Source organism: Dendrobates tinctorius, unplaced genomic scaffold (genome assembly GCF_039654945.1).
Source record: "Dendrobates tinctorius isolate UK_male_01 unplaced genomic scaffold, ASM3965494v1 ptg000162l, whole genome shotgun sequence".
Lineage (NCBI taxonomy): Eukaryota > Metazoa > Chordata > Amphibia > Anura > Dendrobatidae > Dendrobates > Dendrobates tinctorius.
Genome location: NW_027361829.1, coordinates 22,469,398 through 22,491,141, shown reverse-complemented (window position 1 = coordinate 22,491,141; position 21,744 = coordinate 22,469,398). Strand labels below are relative to the sequence as shown.

The 21,744-nt window shown below is 46.0% G+C and overlaps 1 protein-coding gene across 3 annotated transcripts in view; it reads left to right on the top strand.

Annotated features, from left to right (window-relative positions):
* GOLGA4 (golgin A4) overlaps positions 1 to 21,744 on the top strand; it is a 245,424-nt gene that overhangs the window by 154,887 nt on the left and 68,793 nt on the right. For all 3 annotated transcript variants that reach the window (XM_073549893.1, XM_073549892.1, XM_073549891.1), the window contains 3 exons: positions 5,582 to 5,760; positions 10,671 to 10,802; positions 20,622 to 20,777. In XM_073549893.1, the coding sequence (XP_073405994.1) occupies positions 5,582 to 5,760; positions 10,671 to 10,802; positions 20,622 to 20,777 (467 nt within the window). The remainder of the gene's footprint in view (positions 1 to 5,581; positions 5,761 to 10,670; positions 10,803 to 20,621; positions 20,778 to 21,744) is intronic.

The window sequence follows — 21,744 nt, the reverse complement described above, 5'->3', positions numbered from 1 at the left end:
AAAAATCAAGGTGTTGCAGTGGCCTAGTCAGTCTCCTGACCTTAACCCAATTGAAAACTTGTGGAAGGAGCTCAAGATTAAAGTCCACATGAGACACCCAAAGAACCTAGATAACTTGGAGAAGATCTGCATGGAGGAGTGGGCCAAGATAACTCCAGAGACCTGTGCCGGCCTGATCAGGTCTTATAAAAGACGATTATTAGCTGTAATTGCAAACAAGGGTTATTCCACAAAATATTAAACCTAGGGGTTGAATAATAATTGACCCACACTTTTATGTTTAAAATTTATTAAAATTTAACTGAGCAACATAACTTTTTGGTTTGTAAGATTTATGCATCTGTTAATAAATCCTGCTCTTGTGTGAAGTTTGAAGGCTCTAACTTATTTGCATCTTATCAAACCTGCTAAATCTGCAGGGGGTTGAATACTACTTGTAGGCACTGTATATATATATATATATATATATATATATATATATATATATATATATATATATATATATATATATATATATATATTATAGCTAGCTAAAGTGTGTGTATCTCCGGGATTGGCATCCGCACCGTTGCAGCTATAGCCACAAAATTTGGCACAGTCACACGTCTGGACCCCTAGAGTGTCCTAGGCTATGTTGTGAGGCGAAATTTTAACACTGCGCGTTCCAATATACCAAAACAATTTTGCCCCTATCTACATAATGGGGAAAAAGTGTGTGTATCAAGCCCCGCCCCTCATTATGATGTCATAATGGTTGCCATGGCGACGCTGATGTCGTCATAGGTTGCAAGCCCCGCCGCTCATTATGATGTCATAATGGTTCACTATGGGATGGAGGATGTGTGATGGGTATATGGGCACTGGACTATGGGATGGAGGATATGTATGACGGGTATATGGGCACGGGACTATGGGATGGAGGATGTGTGATGGGTATATGGGCACTGGACTATGGGATGGAGGATATGTATGACGGGTATATGGGCACGGGACTATTGGATGGCGGATATGTATGACAGGTATATGGGCACGGGACTGGGATGGAGGATATGTATGATCGGTATATGGGCATGGGACTATGAGATGAAGGATGTGTGATGGGTATATGGGCACTCGACTATGGGATGGCGAATATGTATGATGGGTATATGGGCATGGGACTATGGGATGGAGGATGTGTGATGGGTATATGGGCTCTCGACTATGGGATGGAGGATATGTATGATGGGTATATGGGCACGGGCCTATGAGATCGTGGATATGTACGTATGATGGGTATATGGGCACAGGACTATGGGATGGAGGATAATTATAATTTGCTATAACTAACCACAGTTAGTTACTATGCCCGGGCAGTGCCGGGCTCTTCAGCTAGTCTAATATGTAAAGCTCAAATGTGTGTATGTCCGGGATTGGCATCCGCATCGTCGCAGCTACTGCCACAAAATTTGGCAGAGTCACACGTCTGGACCCCGAGACTGTCCTTGGCTATGTTGTGAGGCGAAATTTTAACCCCGCGCGTTCCAATTCACCAAACAATTTTGCCCCTATCTACATTATGGGGAAAAAGTGTATCAAGCCCCGCCCCTCATTATGATGTCCTAATGGTTGCCATGGCGACGCTGATGTCATCATAGGTTGCAAGGCCCGCCGCTCACTATGATGTCATAATGGTTGACTATGGGATGGAAGATGTGTTATGGGTATATGGGCACGGGACTATGGGATGGAGGATGTGTGATGGGTATATGGGCACTCGACTATGGGATTGTGGATATGTATGATGGGTATATGGGCATGGGACTATGGGATGGAGGATGTGTGATGGGTATATGGGTATGGGACTATGGGATGGAGGATGTGTGATGGGTATATGGGCATTCAACTATGGGATGGAGGATATTTATGATGGGTATATGGGCACGGGCCTATGGGATCGTGGGTATGTATGATGGGTATATGGGCACGGGACTATGGGATGGAGGATAATTATAATTTGCTATAACTAACCACAGTTAGTTACTATGCCCGGGCTGCGCCGGGCTCTTCAGCTAGTGTGTGTGTGTGTGTGTGTGTGTGTGTATATATATATATATATATATATATATATATATATATATATATATATATATATATATATATATATATATATACGCAGTATATACTCGTGTATAAACCGACCCGTGTATAAGCCGATTTCCCCCCCCCCCCCAATTTTGCCACAAAACTGGGAAAACTTATTGACTTGCGTATAAGCCTAGGGTTAATGGTGGTCCAAGAAGATGCTCCATAGATAAACCCCCCCATATGCTGCTGCACAAGGGTTAATGCTGCCCCATAAGATGCTCCGTAAATAACCCTTCTTTACTGCTGCCATTGCTGCTGCAATTAAAATAACAAAAACAAATAATGACATACTCACCTCTCCGTCGCTGGGGGCCAGGTGCCAATGTCCTGAGCCCCCGGCACCAGTGATATTTACCGGTCCCTGTTCCTTCGCCGTCCACCGCTGTGTCTCCCGGGTCTCTGCAGTGACGTTCAGCAGAGGGGGCGCACTGACTACATCATCGCTCCCTCAGATCTAAATGTCACAGCAGGAGGACCCGGAGACACAGCGGTGCACGGCGATGGAACAGGGACAGGTGAATATTGCTCTGCCCCCATCAGACTCACCCCCTCCTGGCACACGGTCTTCTCTGCAGCCCCTGCTTCTCCATCGGTAGTCTGCTTCCTGCATTCAGCGGTCACGTGGTACCGCTCCTTAAACTCATAAATATGTGCAAAAATGGGCTGCAAATCTCGGCTTATACACGAGTATATACGGTGTATGTATAGGTAAAATTGAATGTGTGGGTGTTTATCACCAACCAATCACGAAGCACCTTTCATTTCACCAGAGCTGTTTAAAAGCAGCTGAGCTGTGATTGGTTGCTATGAGCAACAGTTTTCCTTGCAACCAATCACTAAGCATCTCTCATTTCACCATAGCTGTTTAAAAGAAGCTGAGCTGTGATTGGTTGCTATGAGCAACAGGTTTCCCACTCGACAACACCTCAGCATACACTGACATGGTGGGAGAAATCTAGCATCCCCAGGAACATAAGCGCCCAACCATTGTCTGCCCCCCAGAAAGGAGCAGAGAGCACATGACAGAAATGAATCCCCCCCCTCCCGTGCCCATAAAACCCATCACACATCCTTCATCCCATAGGCACATCTTCCCTCTTAAAGGGATCCCCGGTATGGAAGTTAGGGCAATTCCACTCAGTGTTCTGGTTCTGACCCCAGGCTCTCTTAAAGGGATCCCCGGTATGGAAGTCAGGGCAATTGCCTTTAATTGCTCTGGTACTGACCCCAGGCCCTCTTAAAGGGATCATTGGTATGGAAGTCAGGGCAAATCCACTCAGCGTTCTGGTTCTGACGCCAGGCCTCTCTTAAAGGGATCCCCGGTATGCAAGTTAGGACCGTTCCACTCAGAGCTCTGGTTCTGACCCCAGGCTGATGGGATGATGTGGGATATTAGGGGTAGTAGTCCGGTGGCTCTGGCTGATGGGATGATGTGGGATATTATAGTGAATGTGGCTGTGTGGATTGGGCGGGGCTGTACACTCAGCTTTATATATATATATATATATATATATATATATATATATATATATATATATATATATATACTAGCTGAAGAGCCTGGCGCTGCCCGGGCATAGTAACTAACTGTGGTTAGTTATAGCAAATTATAATTATCCATCCCATAGTCCCGTGCCCATATACCCATCATACATATCCGCCATCCCATAGTCCCGTGCCCATATACCCGTCATACATATCCTCCATCCCATAGTCCAGTGCCCATATACCCATCACACATCCTCCATCCCATAGTCCCGTGCCCATATACCCATCATACATATCCGCCATCCCATAGTCCCATGCCCATATACATATCCGCCATCACATAGTCCCGTGCCCATATACCCGTCATACATATCCTCCATCCCATAGTCCAGTGCCCATATACCCATCACACATCCTCCATCCCATAGTTAGCCATTATGACATCATAATGAGCGGCGGGGCTTGCAACCTATGATGACATCAGCGTCGCCATGGCAACCATTGTGACATCATAATGAGGGGCGGGGCTTGATGCGCACACACTGTTTCCCCATTATGTAGATAGGGGCATTATGACATCATAATGAGGGGCGGGGCTTGACACGCACACACTTTTTCCCCATTATGTAGACAGGGGCAAAATTGGTGAATTGGAACGCGCAGGGTTAAAATTTCGCCTCACAACATAGTCTAGGACGCTCTGGGGTCCAGACGGTCAGACGTGTGACTGTGCCAAATTTTCTGGCTGTAGCTGCGACGGTGCGGATGCCAATCCCGGACACACAAACACACACACATATACATACACACTTTGAGCTTAATATATATATATATATATATATATATATATATATATATATATATATATATACACACACACGCACACACGGATTGGGTATGTTTAGGCATGGTTCTACAGGAGGTAGTGGTTTGTTTTTCTCTGAGGCACCCAACTCTATTAGCATGCACAGAGAGACACAAGATAGCACCAAACCATACGTTCCTGTCAAGAAATCCGGTTTTGCTGCAGAAAAAACAGCAAAAACACCCAGTGTGAACTTACCCTAAACATGCCCAATCCGTTTTCAGCTATAACTTCTATAGTAACCTTCTGAATACTAGTATAGGGCTACAGGAAAAACGTTGATGTACATCTGTGTCTCATTTTTTTACTGTACACATCGTGTGTGGCAAATTCTGTATACTCTGATTTTATATATTTGTATTCCACCTCATGTAGCTGGATTAATGGAATAAAAAACGTTATGGCTCTTATAGGGGTGACCAACACAAAATCCCCTTTTCATGAAGGGGTTAATGATCATTATTTCTCCATACAATTTATCAGCCACTGTGTACTGGCCTATTAAATAAGCACCGATTTAACTTGCATAAATCAGATCGGCCCCTGTTATCTGCAAGACTCTGCCCATGTAAATCGAGCAAAAGATAAAAGCCAGTAGAATGTCGGGCCTCTCCTTAATATAGGTACGGTAATTAATATTGGATTGTTGGGGTCCGTCACCTGGCACACCCACCACTCAGCTGTTTTCATCTCCAAGGCTGGGTGTAAACAAGGGATGGAAGCACAGCAGCACAGCTCCACTTCACTGTACAGTAACTGCAGCCGAAAACCTCAGCTCCTCGTCAGTTAATTTTAGGGTTTGCGTTTATCCTAAACGTTGCCTAAATGCTCATATTTAATTTTCTTTTTTTAAAAAAAAACAAAAAAACCCCACAAATGTTATCAAGTTTGTATAACTGTATGTCATATTGTTGTGTGTTATGTGTTTTTAGATAAAGGCCCCCAAAAACTACAAATTGTAAAATTTGTGGTCGATTTCTATGTATTGCCCTAAAACCTTACTTATAAGTTTTTCCGTAATATTGTCCACAAATCTCCGGATCTGTTAATATTTCTACTTTTCTACTTGACTGAATTTATTGGATTTTAATGTCTTTTTAGCTTTTGAACAATTAGAGAAAGCTGTGAGCACGTCACAGAGCACAGAGGAGGCCCACAGGAAAGGCAAGCAAGAAATGGAAGAGCACATTAAAGCTGTAGAGCAGGCCAGTGAGGAGGAGCGTATGAAGATCCAAAAGGAACTCAGCCGTGTGAAGCAAGAAGTGGTTGATATTATGAAGGTAAAAAAGCCTGCCTATTTTCTAGAAACTGTGCTTCTCCTATTTATGAGCTTCAAGAAATTACAAAACAGTCCCCATAGACTTTAATCACGAAACAATCACTGACCTCAGGGAGACCAGTCAAGAAAACACCCTTGTCATATCTGTAAACTCGTAAAGAGCTGGATATTGACTTAAAGGGCTACTTAATATGGTGGTAATGGTGGTTTCCGAAAGGAGCCACCCCTTGGCTGGGTCCTTCCCTGGAGGAAGATCTGGCTAGTCCCGTGTTTGAGACTCTTAAATGAGGCTCCACGGACTTTATTTGCATATTTGTATTTCCCAGGGAGAAATGCACCTAGGATTTCACTGATTGAGCGCCTTTGCCAGCTGCCGCAGTGTTTTCTTTGACTGGTCTCCCTGAGGTCAGTGATTGTTTCATGATGTTGGTCTACTAGGCATTGCTTCCACCTAGCCAGAGTCCTACTCCACACTGATGAGGGGCAACACCCCGAAACAGCTGTCTGTGGATGGATACCTGGCCTTGGTATTTCCCTTGTCATATCTGTAAACTCGTAAAGAGCTGGATATTGACTTAAAGGGCCACTTAATATGATGGTTTCCGAAAGGAGCCACCCCTTGGCTGGGTCCTTCCCTGGAGGAAGATCTGGCTAGTCCCGTGTTTGAGTCTCTTAAATGAGGCTCCACGGACTTTATTTGCATATTCCCATAAACTTGAATGGCACAGTTTCAGGAAAAACACATTGTTTTCTATTCTTTGGCTATCTTATTAAAGGCAACCAGTCATCCAATTTACACCTACTACGGTATATGCTCGAGTATAAGCTGACCCGACTATAAGCCAAGGCACCTAATTTTGCCACGGTAAAAAAGGGTAAGCTTTCTGACTTGAGTAAAAGCTGGGTATACATTGTCCCTGTCCTGCTATGCATGGCTCCCCTCATCGCTGTCCTGGTATGCGTGGCTTCCCCCTGTCCTGCTGTGCGTATCTCCCCCCATCCTGTCCTGGTATGTGTGGCTCCCCCGTCCTTTCCTGCTATGCGTGGCTCCCCCCCTGTATTCGTGGCTCTCCCCGTCGTCCTGCTATGCTTTGCTCCCCGATCCTGTCCTGGTATGTGTGCCCCCCCCCCCCCCCGTCCTTGTGTGCGTGGCTCCCCCCCCCCGTCCTTGTGTGCGTGGCTCCCCCCTCCCGTCCTTGTGTGCGTGGCTCCCCCCTCCCGTCCTTGTGTGCGTGGCTCCCCCCTCCCGTCCTTGTGTGCGTGGCTCCCCCCTCCCGTCCTTGTGTGCGTGGCTCCCCCCTCCCGTCCTTGTGTGCGTGGCTCCCCCCTCCCGTCCTTGTGTGCGTGGCTCCCCCTTCCCGTCCTTGTGTGCGTGGCTCCCCCCTCCCGTCCTTGTGTGCGTGGCTCCCCCCTCCCGTCCTTGTGTGCGTGGCTCCCCCCTCCCGTCCTTGTGTGCGTGGCTCCCCCCTCCCGTCCTTGTGTGCGTGGCTCCCCCCTCCCGTCCTTGTGTGCGTGGCTCCCCCCTCCCGTCCTTGTGTGCGTGGCTCCCCCTTCCCGTCCTTGTGTGCGTGGCTCCCCCTCTCCCATCGCTGTATGCGTGGCTCCCCCTCTCCCGTCGTTGTATGCGTGGCTCCCCCTCTCCAATCGTTTTATGCGTGGCTCCCCCTCTCCCGTCGTTGTATGCGTGGCTCCCCATCTCCCGTCGTTGTGTGCATGGCTCCCCCTCTCCTGTCGTTGTGTGCATGGCTCCCTGTTGTGAATTCGCTTTCTGGCCTCCCTCTGGTTATTACTGAAGGTAGTGGAGCCGGTCAGATTGACGGAGGGGTTGCGAGTTCTCTTTCTGGGCTCCCTCTGGTGGTTACTGGAGGTAATGGTGCTGATCTGATTAACAGAGGCTTGCCACCTGATAATGAGGACGACGATTGGAGATCTGGGGTTTCAGACTGGGATTTAGGACATCCGACTCCCTCTATCCCTGCTGGTGATTTTCTTCCTGCCTCCTGAGGTCTTTGTTTCCAGCTCAGTCCCTGCATGTTCAGCTAGGTGTTCATTTGCTATTCTGTTTGCATTTGATCTGGTTTTGTCTATCTCAGTTTTGTGTGGGTCAGCCAGCTCCGGCTGGGGCTGTGCTGGATCACCGTCCATATGTTACTGCTTGTGCCAGTTTGTTTTTGTCCCTTATTAGATTGGCATATTTTTGCTCTGCTTTCAGAATATACCAGAGTGCTGATATAGTGGGCGAAGTCGTGCGACTTCAGTATTTTTCCATCAGGTGTGTTGAACTTTTTGCAGGGTTTTTTGCGTGATTGCAGACAGTCTTTCCTGTCCTGTCTAGTCAGTGTCAGTGCCCCATCATTTGCTCAGTCTATTTTCCTGCCTGCGTTTGTGTTTTCATCTTGTCTCGCTGACAATATATGTTTGGGGGCTATCTATTCCTTTGGGGTCTGCTCTGGGGCAGTTTAGATTTCCCCTTTCTTGCTTTAGGCTTAGTTAGCTCTCCGGCTGTGCCAAGGTGTCTAGGATCATCGTAGGCACGCTCCACGGCTACTGCTAGTTGTGTGGATAGGATCAGGGGTCTGCAATCCGCTTAGTTACCAACCTTTCTGGTTTTCTGTGGCTTAGCTTGGGCTTGCTCTCCTCCTCGGTGACCCAATCATAACAGCTCCCCCTCTCCCGTCGTTGTATGCATGGCTCTCCCTCTCCCGTCGTTGTATGCATGGATCTCCCTCTGCCGTCGTATGCAAGGCTCCCCCTCACCGGTCGTTGTATGCATGGCTCCTCTCTCCAGTCGTTGTATGCATGGCTCTCTCCCTCTTCCGTTGTTGTATGCATGGCTCCCCCGTCCCATCGTGGTATGCATGGCTCCCCCTCTCCCGTCGTCGTATGCTTGGCTCCCCTTCTCCCTACGTCGTATGCATGGTCCCCCCTCTCCCACCGTCGTATGCATGGTCCCCCCTCTCCCACCGGCGTTTGCATGGCCCCCCTCTCCCGTCGCCGTATGCGTGGCCCCCCTCTCCCGTCGTCATATGCATGGATCCCCTTCTCCCGGCCTGGTATGCATGCTTGCTATTACAAAAAAAAACAAAAAACATCCTACTCACCCTTTTCCAGCGTGCCCTCGCAGCACCTCGTTCCGGCTTCCAGCAGCTCTTCTTGTACTGAGCGATCACGTGGCACTGCTCATTAAGGTAATGAATATTCCCTCCACGCCTATGGGAGTGGAGACGCGTGAACATTCCTTACCTTAATGAGCGGTGCCACGTGATCACTCAGCACAGGAAGAGCTGCTGGCGCCGGGACCAACGGAGATACAGCGACAGCGCAGAGGAGGGTGAGTATGATGTCTTCTGGAAGCTGGCGGCTGCAGCTGTCACTGCGCGCTATTTAGCAGCGGCACAGGCTTTAACCACAGCCACCGGCTCCTGCCCCTGCTTTGCCGCTCCCCCTCCCCCTCTGGCTTTCTGGACAATGACTTGTGTATAAGCCGAGGGAGGCGTTTTCAGCAGAAAAAAATGTGCTGAAAAACTCTGCTTATACACGAGTATATACTATAATTTGCTACCACTCCTTAATTAGCCTTCTAAATGGCTTTTCTGATTGTGTCCTCATGTTACCACAGCAGGCTGTGTTTAAAAAAAAAAAAAAAAAAGACCTTTGGTAGGATGTGGCTAGCCAACTGATGGATGGGCCCAGACTGTCCTGTGCCCCTTCGGCCAGCCTGGTGATTGTCCTTTTGTCTGTAATTGATCTAGCTGTAAGAAATACTGTATGGAAATTCACCTTGATGCCAGCACATGCATATAGATGGAATGATTCCACTGCCCTTAGCTGATTGCACAAGGGTTAGAGCTTGTAGTGCCTAATCTAGGGGATGTCATCCACAATAATTAATGGCTAAAAGACTGGATTATTAGGCTGAATGGTAAAGGCCCTCCAGTCATACCTCCTGGTGATGCATGTACGATGCAAGAGATGTAAGAATTAATTTTTCTTTGGTATGCAGGATTGTGGTAGTGATATGAGCTGTCAAAGGGTTAGCAGTATCTTAGGGCCCTTTTACATTTAGCGATGCACCAGCGATCCGACCCGGTCAGGATCGCTGGTGCATCGCTAAATGATCGCTAGTGAGCTTTCATACCTGAAGATCTCAAAGCGATGCAGCAGCGACGCAGCGCACGATACTCACCTTTCACACACAGCGATCCTGACGTCCTCCCGCCCGCGTCCAACGTCGCTCGTCTCACACAGCAGGAAGCCCCAGCAGGAAGAGCCCGACGAGAAATGGAGCCGCCCAATCTCGCGCGATCAGCGATGGACAGCGGGGGAGCCGGTCGGAGGTAAGTATCACACACAGCGATATCGCTAGCAATATCGCTATAACATGACAAAATCAGTGACGTTTTAGCGATATTGCTAACGATATCGCTATGTGTAAAACCCCCTTTAGTATGGGGTACTGTGATAATTGCTTCTCTTTAGGCATTCAGAAGTTTTTGTTAGTTACAGAGGAATGATTGATGCCCATGTGAAACTATACATCTGACACCATCTTACAGAAAACTCCTCCTGCTCTGTGTAATCCCGTCCACATCTACTGATTAGCAGCACCTTGCTAATATAAAATGTACCCAGAAAGCTGCCAGTCAGTGTTGTGAGCAGGCTACACAGAGCTCAGCACGATCTACAGCAGAGAACACAGTGATTGTATCTAAACTGCTCCAAGTAGACAAGTGACACAACACTAGAGTCTTGCTGAAATCAGATTCACTTTAGTTTTCTAGATTAAATGCGGCTTTTTTTGTCTTTCTTTTTTTGTGCTTTACAAATTGTCATTAGTAGGGTACATATCCTCCATATGTAAAATTCCCTGTTGAGGCAACATTTGACAAAATGTCTTCTTTCATGTTGTAGAAAAACTCTGATGAGCGTATTCATGAACTGGAAAAATTACATGCTGAAGCCTTAAAGAATAAAGAGCAGGAACACAAGGAAACACTTAAAATCTTGGAAGAGCAGCATCAAGAACAGTTTAAAAATGCTTTTGTAAGTGACTGCAGATATTTACACTTTATTGTTGGGTACAGGTTGTATCCATGCCAGAATTTCCTAAGCATTGAAATCAACATTAGTAAATTCTCCTGCAGCTTTTATTGTGCAGAAGGTGCAGTTTTTCTGTACATTTCACCCTTAGTGTTGTATGGGGAGAAGTTTGTGTTGCCATCGCCAGAGTAAACTGGCATGCTGCAGATGTCACTTTACATAGCGGATGCAGATTTTGTCTGTTGTGTGTGAATCAGATTTTTTTGAAACCTTGTAAATCCTTTGCGTATTCACCCTATAGGAATGCACCCCTAAGAGAGAGCTGCTAAATGTACAGTAACTAAAACTTTCTTACATCAGTGTATCCTTTTCCTCCTTGGTAATTGAGTTGCCGTATAATCATATTTTCTTTGTATTCCTGATGTCCAGTTGTCCATACTGACTTTTCTCTTGGTTTGTACATGGTATAACTTTCCGGTAGCCTTTAAATTGATGCCCTGGTCGACAAGATTGGCTGTAAAGCATTGCCTGTGAGTGGAGGCAATTGGCGAGCAACAGACAGATATTCTGTCATAATTATATGTAAGACATTACATGCTTTTTCAGGTCTCCTATATGTTAAAGGTAAGCTAGAGTCATTCAAAGAAGTTGATCCCTGTTTGAACAGAATTGAAATGTTGCCTAGCAGCTTACATTTAAAGGGATTCAGTCATCATGCAATCTTGGAGCAGCATGATGTAGAGGTAGAGACCCTGATGCTAGCTAGCAATGTCACTTGCTGGGCTGCATGCTGTCATCCTGATACAGTCTGTTTTCATTCCTGCAGATCTAGCAGTGCTGAGATTGCTTAGCTGAATATAACCTGCCCACACAACAGACTGGCAGCTTGCTGTGTAAACTGTACATTGACGGAAAGCTGCTTATCAATAGTGGGGCAAGATTATACAGAACAGTTTACTAGCGGGAGACTCTAGTCCTTTAGTGATAATCTCCTCCGATATAACACTGATTTTATTTAAACAACAACATACATGCCAGTAAAGCTGGAGTCACACATAGCGACTTACCAGCGATCCCGACAACGATACTGGCAGGGGCGCCGGTCGCTCATCGCTGTCACACACAGCGATCTTGCTGGTGAGATCGCTGTTACGTCACAAAAGTTGTGACTCAGCAGCGATCTCGCTAGCGAGATTGCTATTTGTGACTCCAGCTTAAGAGATGCTGCTGTCACACACCTATTTGGAATAATGACTTACTCTCAGAATTTGCCAAACTAACTGAGTTCGGGAACTGGAAGAATATGGGTATACAATACGTTCACCGGGTGGTCGACAACGAGGGGCTTAAATCCTTTGACTGTCTGCAAAAGAGTTTCATCTACCTGATAGCTGCTTCTTTCAATACTTTCAGCTCAAACACTCTTATAGAGCCCAATGTAAGGTGAAAGATGTTAAAACTCAGAAAGATGTGGTATTGGACACTATTTGCTCAGAGGGAGCTGCGAATTGGAAAATTTCCAGTGTTTTTAATGATCCTCTCTTTGTCTTCCTTAAGAAATTCCCTCTGGTTAAAGCGAACCTGTCACCTGTTTTGGCTGATATAAGATGCGGCCACTGCCTTTCAGGGCTTAGCTACACCATTCTGTAATGCTGTAGATAAGCCCCCGATCCCACCTGCAAGATAACAAGATGAGAAAAATAAGTTTTATTATACTCACCCCGGGCGGGGTCCGGTGCGTTCTGGTTCGATGGGTGTCGCAGGTTCGGGTTCGGCGCCTCCCATCTTCTTATGATCGCCACCCTCCTGCTTGCTTCATGCCTCCCAGGCATCCTGCTCCTGCGCAGGCGTACATATCTGCCATGTTGAGGTCACAGCAAAGTACTGCAGTGCGCAGTCGCTAGGCCTCTCTGAACTTTCCTGGCACCAGCACACTGCAGTAATTTGCTGTGCCCTCAACAGGGCAGATAAATATGCCTCTGTAGTAGCACGATGCCCGGGAGGCATGACACAAGCAAAGGGCGGCATCGCATGAAGATGGGAGGTGCCAGACCCGGACCTGCGACGCCCATCGGACCGGACCGTCCCCTCGGGTGAGTATAATGAAACTTATATTTCTTATATTTCAGGTCGGACCGGGGGCTTATCTACAATATTATAGAATGCTGTAGATACGTCTTGAAAGGCAATGGCCGTATCTTATAGAGGCCAAAAGAGGTGACAAGTTCCCTTTAAATAGAAATGGGAAACGGAGATTGGGGTTATTACAGATGATGACTGGGCTTCGGTGCTGGAATACATGCCCAATTGTTCACTTAGTGAGACAAAACAACTCTCATAGCTCTGTCATTCACAGAGTATACAGATTACCTGAAATGATGTTTAAAATAGGTCTTAGAAATTATTCTAGATGCCTGAGTTGCGCCCAATAGGAATATTGCACATGTCATGGTAATGCCTGCGTCTGCACTCATTGGGAGAAGCTTTGGGCGATATATAATCAGCCTATGGGTGCGTGGTGACTAGTAATCCTCCCGCCTGCATACTGGAATATGTAGATGATCTGTGCACTGTTGAGACTGGGAAACTTGCCATAGCTTGATTACTATACATGGCTAGAAAACTGATGGCTAAAAACTGGATTTCTGCAACTCCCCCGACAGGCAGAGAGTTTATTAATCAAGTTAAGTCCCTCATATCATTGGAAAAAGGGGTATTGTTGTTAGTTCATTTTCCCCTTCACTACTGAGGCCCGAGGAACTCCCTCTTCTGGTGAAGAAAGGTAGTGAGCCTGATTGTCAAACACCTGGGGCTGATGATGATAACTGGCTGAGTGGAGTTAATGACTGGATATAAGGCTGCCGACGCCCTTCTGGCCTGCGGGTGATTTCTCTGTGGACTTCTAGGAAACCAGTCTGATTCCTGCTCATCTAAAGCTAAGATTTCTGCTTTGCCTTTTTGCATTAGTGTTTTGTTTTCCTTGCTTTTCTGATTCTGCCATTCCCTGCTGGGGTGAGCTGAATCTCCTTTTGCCTGTTGCTCTGTCTTCTTAATATTCCTGAGTACTGACATAGCTTTTTTGAAGCCTAGTGTCTTCAGGGCCTTTTTTACTGTCAGTTTGTTGGCTCTTATTTTCATAGGGGTTTTCACAGATTGCAGACAGCAGCCTTCCTGTCCTTTCCTATCTAAGCTAGCGTGGGCCCCATCTTTGCTCAGTCTATCTTTCTGTCTGTGTTTTGTTCTTTCTTCTTGCTTCACCGTCATTATATGTGGGGGGCTGCCTTTTGCTTTGGGGTCTGCTCTGGGGCAGTTTAGATTTCCCTTTCTGTCTTTAGGCTATGTAGTCCTCCGGCTGTGATCGAGGGGCCTAGGGCATCGTAGGAGCCCCCCACGGCTACTGCTAGTTGTGTTGATAGGTTCAGGGGTCTGCAATCCGATAGCTGCCAACTTCTCTGGTTTTCTGGACTTAGCTAGCATTTCTATTTTTGCCTCCTTCGGTGACTCAATCATAACAGGGTATACATCAAAAGGGATAGAAGTAAATATTTTGATAAATTATGGGGTCCCTGGCTTGGAGGTAACCAGTGATCAGCCTCGATCAGATCTTGTTAGGCTAGTATCAAACTAGCGTTGTCAGGCGCAGCGCACGGCCGCCACTAAGCTCCGCCCCTGCCGCGCCCCCTCCGATCAGCTCCTATGGGTGCATGACGCTGCATGCGACCTGCGTCCCCTCTATTTAGCGTTGGGTATGCAGGCCGTGCGCTGGTATGCCTTTGTGGGCGCATGCGCCCTTTTGGCGCTGCACCGAGCGCACCAAAATGCAACACTGTGCGTTTAGCGCACGTCGGCGGCCTTAGCTGTGTATCAGTTGCTATGGAACCACTACGCATTGCGTTTACTAATGCCAGTCTGCTGTGTGCCTTTCGACTTGACTGGTCTTGACCTGCCTGACTTGCCGTTTTTTTTTTTTTTAGACTATAAGACTCACCGGACTATAAGACGCACCCAGGTTTTAGAGGTGGAAAATAGGGGAAAAATATGTTTGAACCAAAAAAAGTGGTAAAATATTTAATAACATAAATAACATACTATTATATGTGGTGTTAATATATATATATAATAGTACGTTATTATGTTGGGAGCTACAAGTAGAAGATGGTGCTGTGGGACTAGTGTGTTGTCTGGAAAGTACTGTATGAAGACGCTGGAGGGTGAGTATAAGAATGGTTCCACAGGGCTTATATTTAAAGCACCACTCCAGCACTGAAAAATAAAACTGAAGTGCTGCTTTAAGATCCCATGGGAGAACTATAACTCCCAGCATGTCCTGCAGATCCTGTGACATGCTGAGTTATAGTTCACCACAGGATGTCAGAGTGATTTTTATGTGCTGCAATTACTAACCTTATAATTCATTCTTGTATAGGCTGCTGCTCACTTTGCTCAGTGCAAGTTCTGCAGCTAGGAAGCCACGCTGTGGTGAGGTAATGCAGCATCCCGTGGCTGCACAGAGTCCTCTTATGTCCTCACCACAGGTCATGCAAGAGGATGCTGCAGCTGCACTGTTTGTAGTGCGGTGTGTCTGCAGGACCTGTGATGACATCATGAAGAGGGAGGGCTCTGTGCCGTCATGTGATGCTCCAGCTCGCCCTCTTCATGACCTCACCACAGGTCCTCCACAGAGCATTCAGCTTCGTATCAGCACAGCCCAGGCTGTGCTGCCTGTCAGGTATGTGGCTATCCCTCCTGCTGCACTCTCGTCCTGCCCCCTCCACCCTGCTCTTGCCCCCTCCACCACCAGACACAGATCTCCCCAGCTGCTGCAGGAATCGGCGCTGGGGAAACCATGTGGGTCTGTCATTTGCTGCTCCCCGCTTGCTGCTCAGCTGACAGGAGAGCAGGGAAGCGGCTCATGAATATTCACTTCACTTTAAGTATCGGGACCACGTGGTTTCCCCAGCGGCTGGATTCCTGCAGCAGGCAACATTTTCCTGCCTCCTGCAATCCCAGTGCGATCCCACTCTGCCACTACCCCTCCCCACATGCTACATTCCGACCATAAGACGCACCCACACTTTCCTCCCAAATTTGGAGGAAAAAAAGTGCGTCTTATGGTCAGAAAAATACGGTATTCTGTTTTGTATGGTCGTATATCTATGATATGGTATTCTGAATAACAGATGTTAGAGGGGGAGGGGGAGTATGTTAAACACCTGAGAATGTTATTTGTATATGTGTAACTGTTCTAAAATTAATAAAAATTTACTTGATTAAAAAAAGAGATGCTGCTGTCAGATTACATGGCAAAACTGCTGACCTATTTTCTTTAAAGTTTTAACTAAGATTTTAACCTACTTTTTACATAATGTAGTCCCTCTGGAGTGTCTTTGATTGGTGATCCAGTCCTATGGAAGGAAAAGGAAAGAAGTACAATAGTGATGCACACACCTCACAATGTACAAAAAGAGTAATTTTATTAACAGTTCATACTTAAAATCATTAAAAACAAGTACTCTCAACCGCAAACAAAAAATGCAGAATATAACACCGCTCCAAGCAATGATGAACCAGATGCACATATAAGGAACAATAATATATAATCAAAACAATTATGCTTCAAGGCATAGTAGGTGTAGCCCTATAATGCGGCATCCAAATATAGTATAATTGGCACTATGGATGATATTAAACCAACATAAATACAGTACCATCTGGAAATAGTTTGTCTGGGATAATCTGCACTATGGTCTCCTATGGGTTACTGTCTACTCCGACTGTGCTATTTCTATGATGGCCCTCTTGGGCACCAGTGTTTAAGGTGACGTGTTTATTTTGTAGCGTCAGTGTTAGTCATCTTTTATATTATCTACTGACCGCAATGGAAAAGGCTTTGTGTGCCTTACCTCTATATAAAAATCTGAATGTAAAAACAGGAGAACAGTAGAGTCCAAACTAAGTATGTATGTATAAATTTATTAATACAAATTCAAGACACGAGTGAGAAACAGGACATATATATACACTCACTGGCCACTTTATTAGGTACACCATGCTAGTAACGGGTTGGACCCCCTTTTGCCTTCAGAACTGCCTCAATTCTTCGTGGCAGAGATTCAACAAGGTGCTGGAAGCATTCCTCAGAGATTTTGGACCATATTGACATGATGGCATCACTCAGTTGGCGCAGATTTGTCGGCTGCACATCCCTGATGCGAATCTCCCGTTCCACCACATCCCAAAGATGCTCTATTGGATTGAGATCTGGTGACTGAGGAGGCCATTTGAGTACAGTGAACTCATTGTCATGTTCAAGAAACCAATCTGAGATGATTCGAGCTTTATGACATGGCGCATTATCCTGCTGAAAGTAGCCATCAGATGCCTGTTCTTAGCTGAGAGGAGTGGTACCCAGTGTGGTCTTCTGCTGCTGTAGCCCATCTGCCTCAAAGTTCGACGCACTGTGCGTTCAGAGATGCTCTTCTGCCTACCTTGGTTGTAACGGGTGGCAATTTGAGTCACTGTTGCCTTTCTATCAGCTCGAACCAGTATGCCCATTCTCCTCTGACCTCTGGCATCAACAAGGCATTTCCGGCCACAGAACTGCCGCTCACTGGATTTTTTTTCTTTTTCGGACCATTCTCTGTAAACCCTAGAGATGGTTGTGCGTGAAAATCCCAGTAGATCAGCAGTTTCTGAAATACTCAGACCAGCCCTTCTGGCACCAACAATCATGCCACGTTCAAAGGCACTCAAATCACCTTTCTTCCCCATACTGATGCTCGGTTTGAACTGCAGGAGATTGTCTTGACCATGTCTACATGCCTAAATGCACTGAGTTGCCGCCATGTGATTGGCTGATTAGAAATTAAGTCTTAACACACAGTTGGACAGGTGTACCTAATAAAGTGGCCAGTGAGTGTATATACAAGTATATCAAATGGTCATATAGATTATTTAGCCTGAAACTATAAAACAGAGGAGACTAGCGATATAAGTTATAAGGCCAAAAGTAAATGACACAATGAAGGGTAGATAATATTATGTCCATCACATATAACGTGGAGAAAGGCAAATAGTCATAACCAAAAGGTCCCAATTAGTAGTGCAACTGTGCAGTAAAAACAAAATGGGTAGATCAATAATAATCTAGTTACATTGCGCAATGCCCTGAAAAATAAACAGTTGACACGGTGGTCAGAGGTGCAGCCACAGGTAGCGCGGGATAATTATGTGTAGTTACGATAGCTGGCAACGCCAATCTGTATTTGTGCCAGCTGCGGCTGCAAACATCAAAACTGGGTCAAAACGTACAGCAGAGGCTTCTGAGTGCCAAAGTAGTAGGAACCGAATGATTTCCATACTAAAATGTATTACACAAAAACCACATATGGAAATATATAGCAACATACCCATCATTCAGCGGATGGCTTAAAAACTTTCTCCATATACCAGCATATCACTTGTAACACTACACAGGTGATTTAATACGCGACGTGTGGGTGTCCAAAAATTTATGTTGGGCTAACCAGCCGGCAACTTAAAGTACGGACTAGAGAACATGTCCGCGATATTTTGGCTGCTAAAACAGTTTCATATGTGACACAACTTAAAACTATACTTCGGCATTACAAACGGATACACAATTGTTTTTAGTAAGAGGAATTCAGCATGTCAAGAGTGGAATTAGGGGAGGCGATATTAAATACCTCCTCGCCCAGAAGGAATGCAGGTGGATCATGGTCCTTGGGATCATGACACCACATGGATTAAATGAATCATTAAGTTTTGTGTTTTTTTTTATAACATGATTAGATTCCTGCCAATATCCCAATATGGTACTCGCCATTTTTTATTCTTTGTTCCTTCCTCTTGTTTCCTTTGTTTAAGATTCTCTTGTTTTTAATAACATACATGAATATGTTTTTTATTCTTATCACTTGTTTGTTTTTTCTTATTTTTAATGTTTTTTTCTTTATTATCCGGCCTTTGGCGTTGTGCGTATTGCCATCTTTGTCATGCTATGAATCCTTTGAGTCAACGAAACTATTTATCAAGCCTTCAGCAACTTCGTTGAAAATCAAGGAGGAAATGCCATAGGGACTGATGAAATTATATTTTTATCTATGTTATTTTTTGTGATGCTAAGTTACATGTAACTTGTGGATGTGGTGTTCATTCATCCATAATTATATTTGATATATTACTATTCAGAGCCACACTTAATCATATATATGTTTAATATAGTTTTCCCCTTCTGGTTTTCATACTCTAGCAGGCTTCAGTTTTCCTTCAGCTGCGTTTGGCTGTAGCGTGCCCTTTATCTAACTCCGGGACGCGTCCTGCGTCGCCTAGGTTGCGGCTAGGTGCCGACCGCCCTTGGGTGACGGCGCTTTCGGGAGGAGTTCCCCATCGTGTTTCTGGGAGACTGCTAGGCGCCGACCGCTCCTGGATGATGTCAGCGCAATCTGGACTCACCCAAGGGCAGTAGCTTTACCCACTCGCAGCGCGCTTGCGCAATGCTCCAGCTGGCATTCGTCAATCTGGCCCCACATGACCAGATGGAATTGGATATTTAAAGGGATCAATTTACTTTCTTAGCCACGCCCCCGAGGAAGCGGTATTTGCACCGCGAAACGTACATAGGGGCTCTCAGGCTGGCGATTTACATGTGACATGATGGGTATGTTGCTATATATTTCCATATGTGGTTTTTGTATAATACATTTTAGTATGTAAATCATTCGGTTCCCACTACTTTGGCACTCAGAAGCCTTTCATGCATAAATACCTTTTTTATATCCGTTCCGATGTATGTAAACTGCCGCTGTCCGGTCTGCTTGGCGGGGCTTATTTATGCATGAAAGGTGCGGGGTCAGGGGGAAGCAGAAGTACTAAGAGAATCCTTATGTGACACACAATTGAATGATATCATTATATGATATCTCAAAAAGGGGTGACAGATTCCCTTTAAGTACTATGCCTGGGCAACGCCGGGCTCTTCAGCTAGTTGTATATATTTCCATATTGCACTGAATTTATTTTTGTTTGATATCCTCCATACTGCCAGACATCAGTGCCAATTACACTATATTTGGATGCTTCATTATACGTTTACACCTATTATACTTTGAAGAATAATTGTTTTGGATATATATCATTGTTCCAAATACATGCATCTGGTTCATCTTTGATAGAAGTTATTATATTTGCTTATGCTGTAAGCCGTAGTGACCATATTTGTTGCCCATATTATGCATTTTTTTGTTTGGGGTTAAGAGAGTTTATTTGTTTTTAATTATTGTAAGTATGCAGTGTTAATATAATTACTCTTTTTGTACATTCTTAGGTGTTCACAACACTATTGTATTTCTTTTCTTTTCCTTCCTTGATGGCGCACCCTACTGTATTACCCAGGCTGTACATCCTTTTTCTTTTAACATTCAGTGATCCAGTCCTATGACCCTGACCAATTGCACAAACCATGGCGCAAAAGTACTCCGCTTATACCATAGGCTCATGCATAAGCACATCTTGCCATTTTTTTTGAGCTGGTCAAGGGGACCTGTGTCTGGACCCTTGAACTTCCATAATGAATTTAGTGTATCTTTCATAAAGACTGGAATGCAAAAGCCATTCATGATGAATGTGGGGCAATACATGTATATTTACATGTACCCTTCGTTTGTAATATTTATAGTTGTAAATTGGTTCTATTTCCCAGTCCTCGCTTATTTATATTCAGCAGTACAGGGGTTTATTACACGCCAAGTGCTTCCATTATTGATATTTTATACCTACTAATCTTTTTATATTCCCTAACAGGCAAAGGGCCAGGAGGAGCATTTGAAGACTATGCAAGAAAAAGAGCAGCAGGCATTACTAGCTTTAGAAGAGATGGAACTTCAGAAAAAAGCCATTCAGATGCAAACCGAAAACCAGCTTCAGGAAATGCAGCAAGAGCTTGAAGAATGTAGAACAGTAAGTTGCAGCATTTTAGAACCATGATCACACATTTCTGAGAATGCTATTGTATTAACCCTAATAAAAAGGAATTAGAAATAATACTTTTTCTCTCACCCATGACAGCACCACAAAGAGAGGGGATCCGCCCATCCTGGACAGGAACCTACAGATAAAAAGGGCGGTACCTCCCCTCCGCCTTCAGTTGGGTTCCTGTCCTTGACGGGTGACCTACAGAACCAGCAGCAGCAGCTTACCAAAGAGGAGATCCAGGGCCGTCCCAAGGATTGACAGCGGGGAGGCCCCTGTCACGGCGGGGTCGGTTCCTGAAGCCGCCACCGCTGCAGCCGACGGGCTCGACAGGGTGGACGGGGGGGAGAAGACCGAGCCGCCGCTCCGGAAAGGAGGCTGGGGCTGGTGGGGACCCAGGGCATGCGCGGGCCGCGCTATGGTACAGAGGTGTACCAATATGGCGCTGCCCCGGAAATGAACAAAGGACTTTCGGGTCCCTGTGGTCGGCGCATGCGCATGGCACACTCCCCGGAGAGAGAGCGGTGCAGCCTGGGAGAGGAGGTGACGTCACACGCCGGGAGATTCGAAAATTAAAGCGCTGAAAGTGCTCCTGGCTCGAAGCGTCCCGGAAGAGGGGGACAGGGGAACAGCAGGAGCAGCAGCCCAAGCAGGAGCCGAGCAGCAGCCCAAGCAGGAGCCAGGCAGCAGCGACACCACCATCTCCAGCAAAAAAGAGCGGACAGGCTTGGTGACGGGTCTAGTAGCCACTCCACGCAGCGCAGCAGATCGGCTGCAAGGAGCAGTCACCATCCTTGGATCAGCCCGTACGGGACCTGAATCCACCTCCCGAACTGGTACCTGCAACCGCGCATACCTGGTGAGTGACCTTCGAGAATGTTCACCATTGTAACAGACTTCTTTTCCCTTATCAGGGAAATAAGAAGGGGGAAAACAAAGAACGGGGTATCCCCTC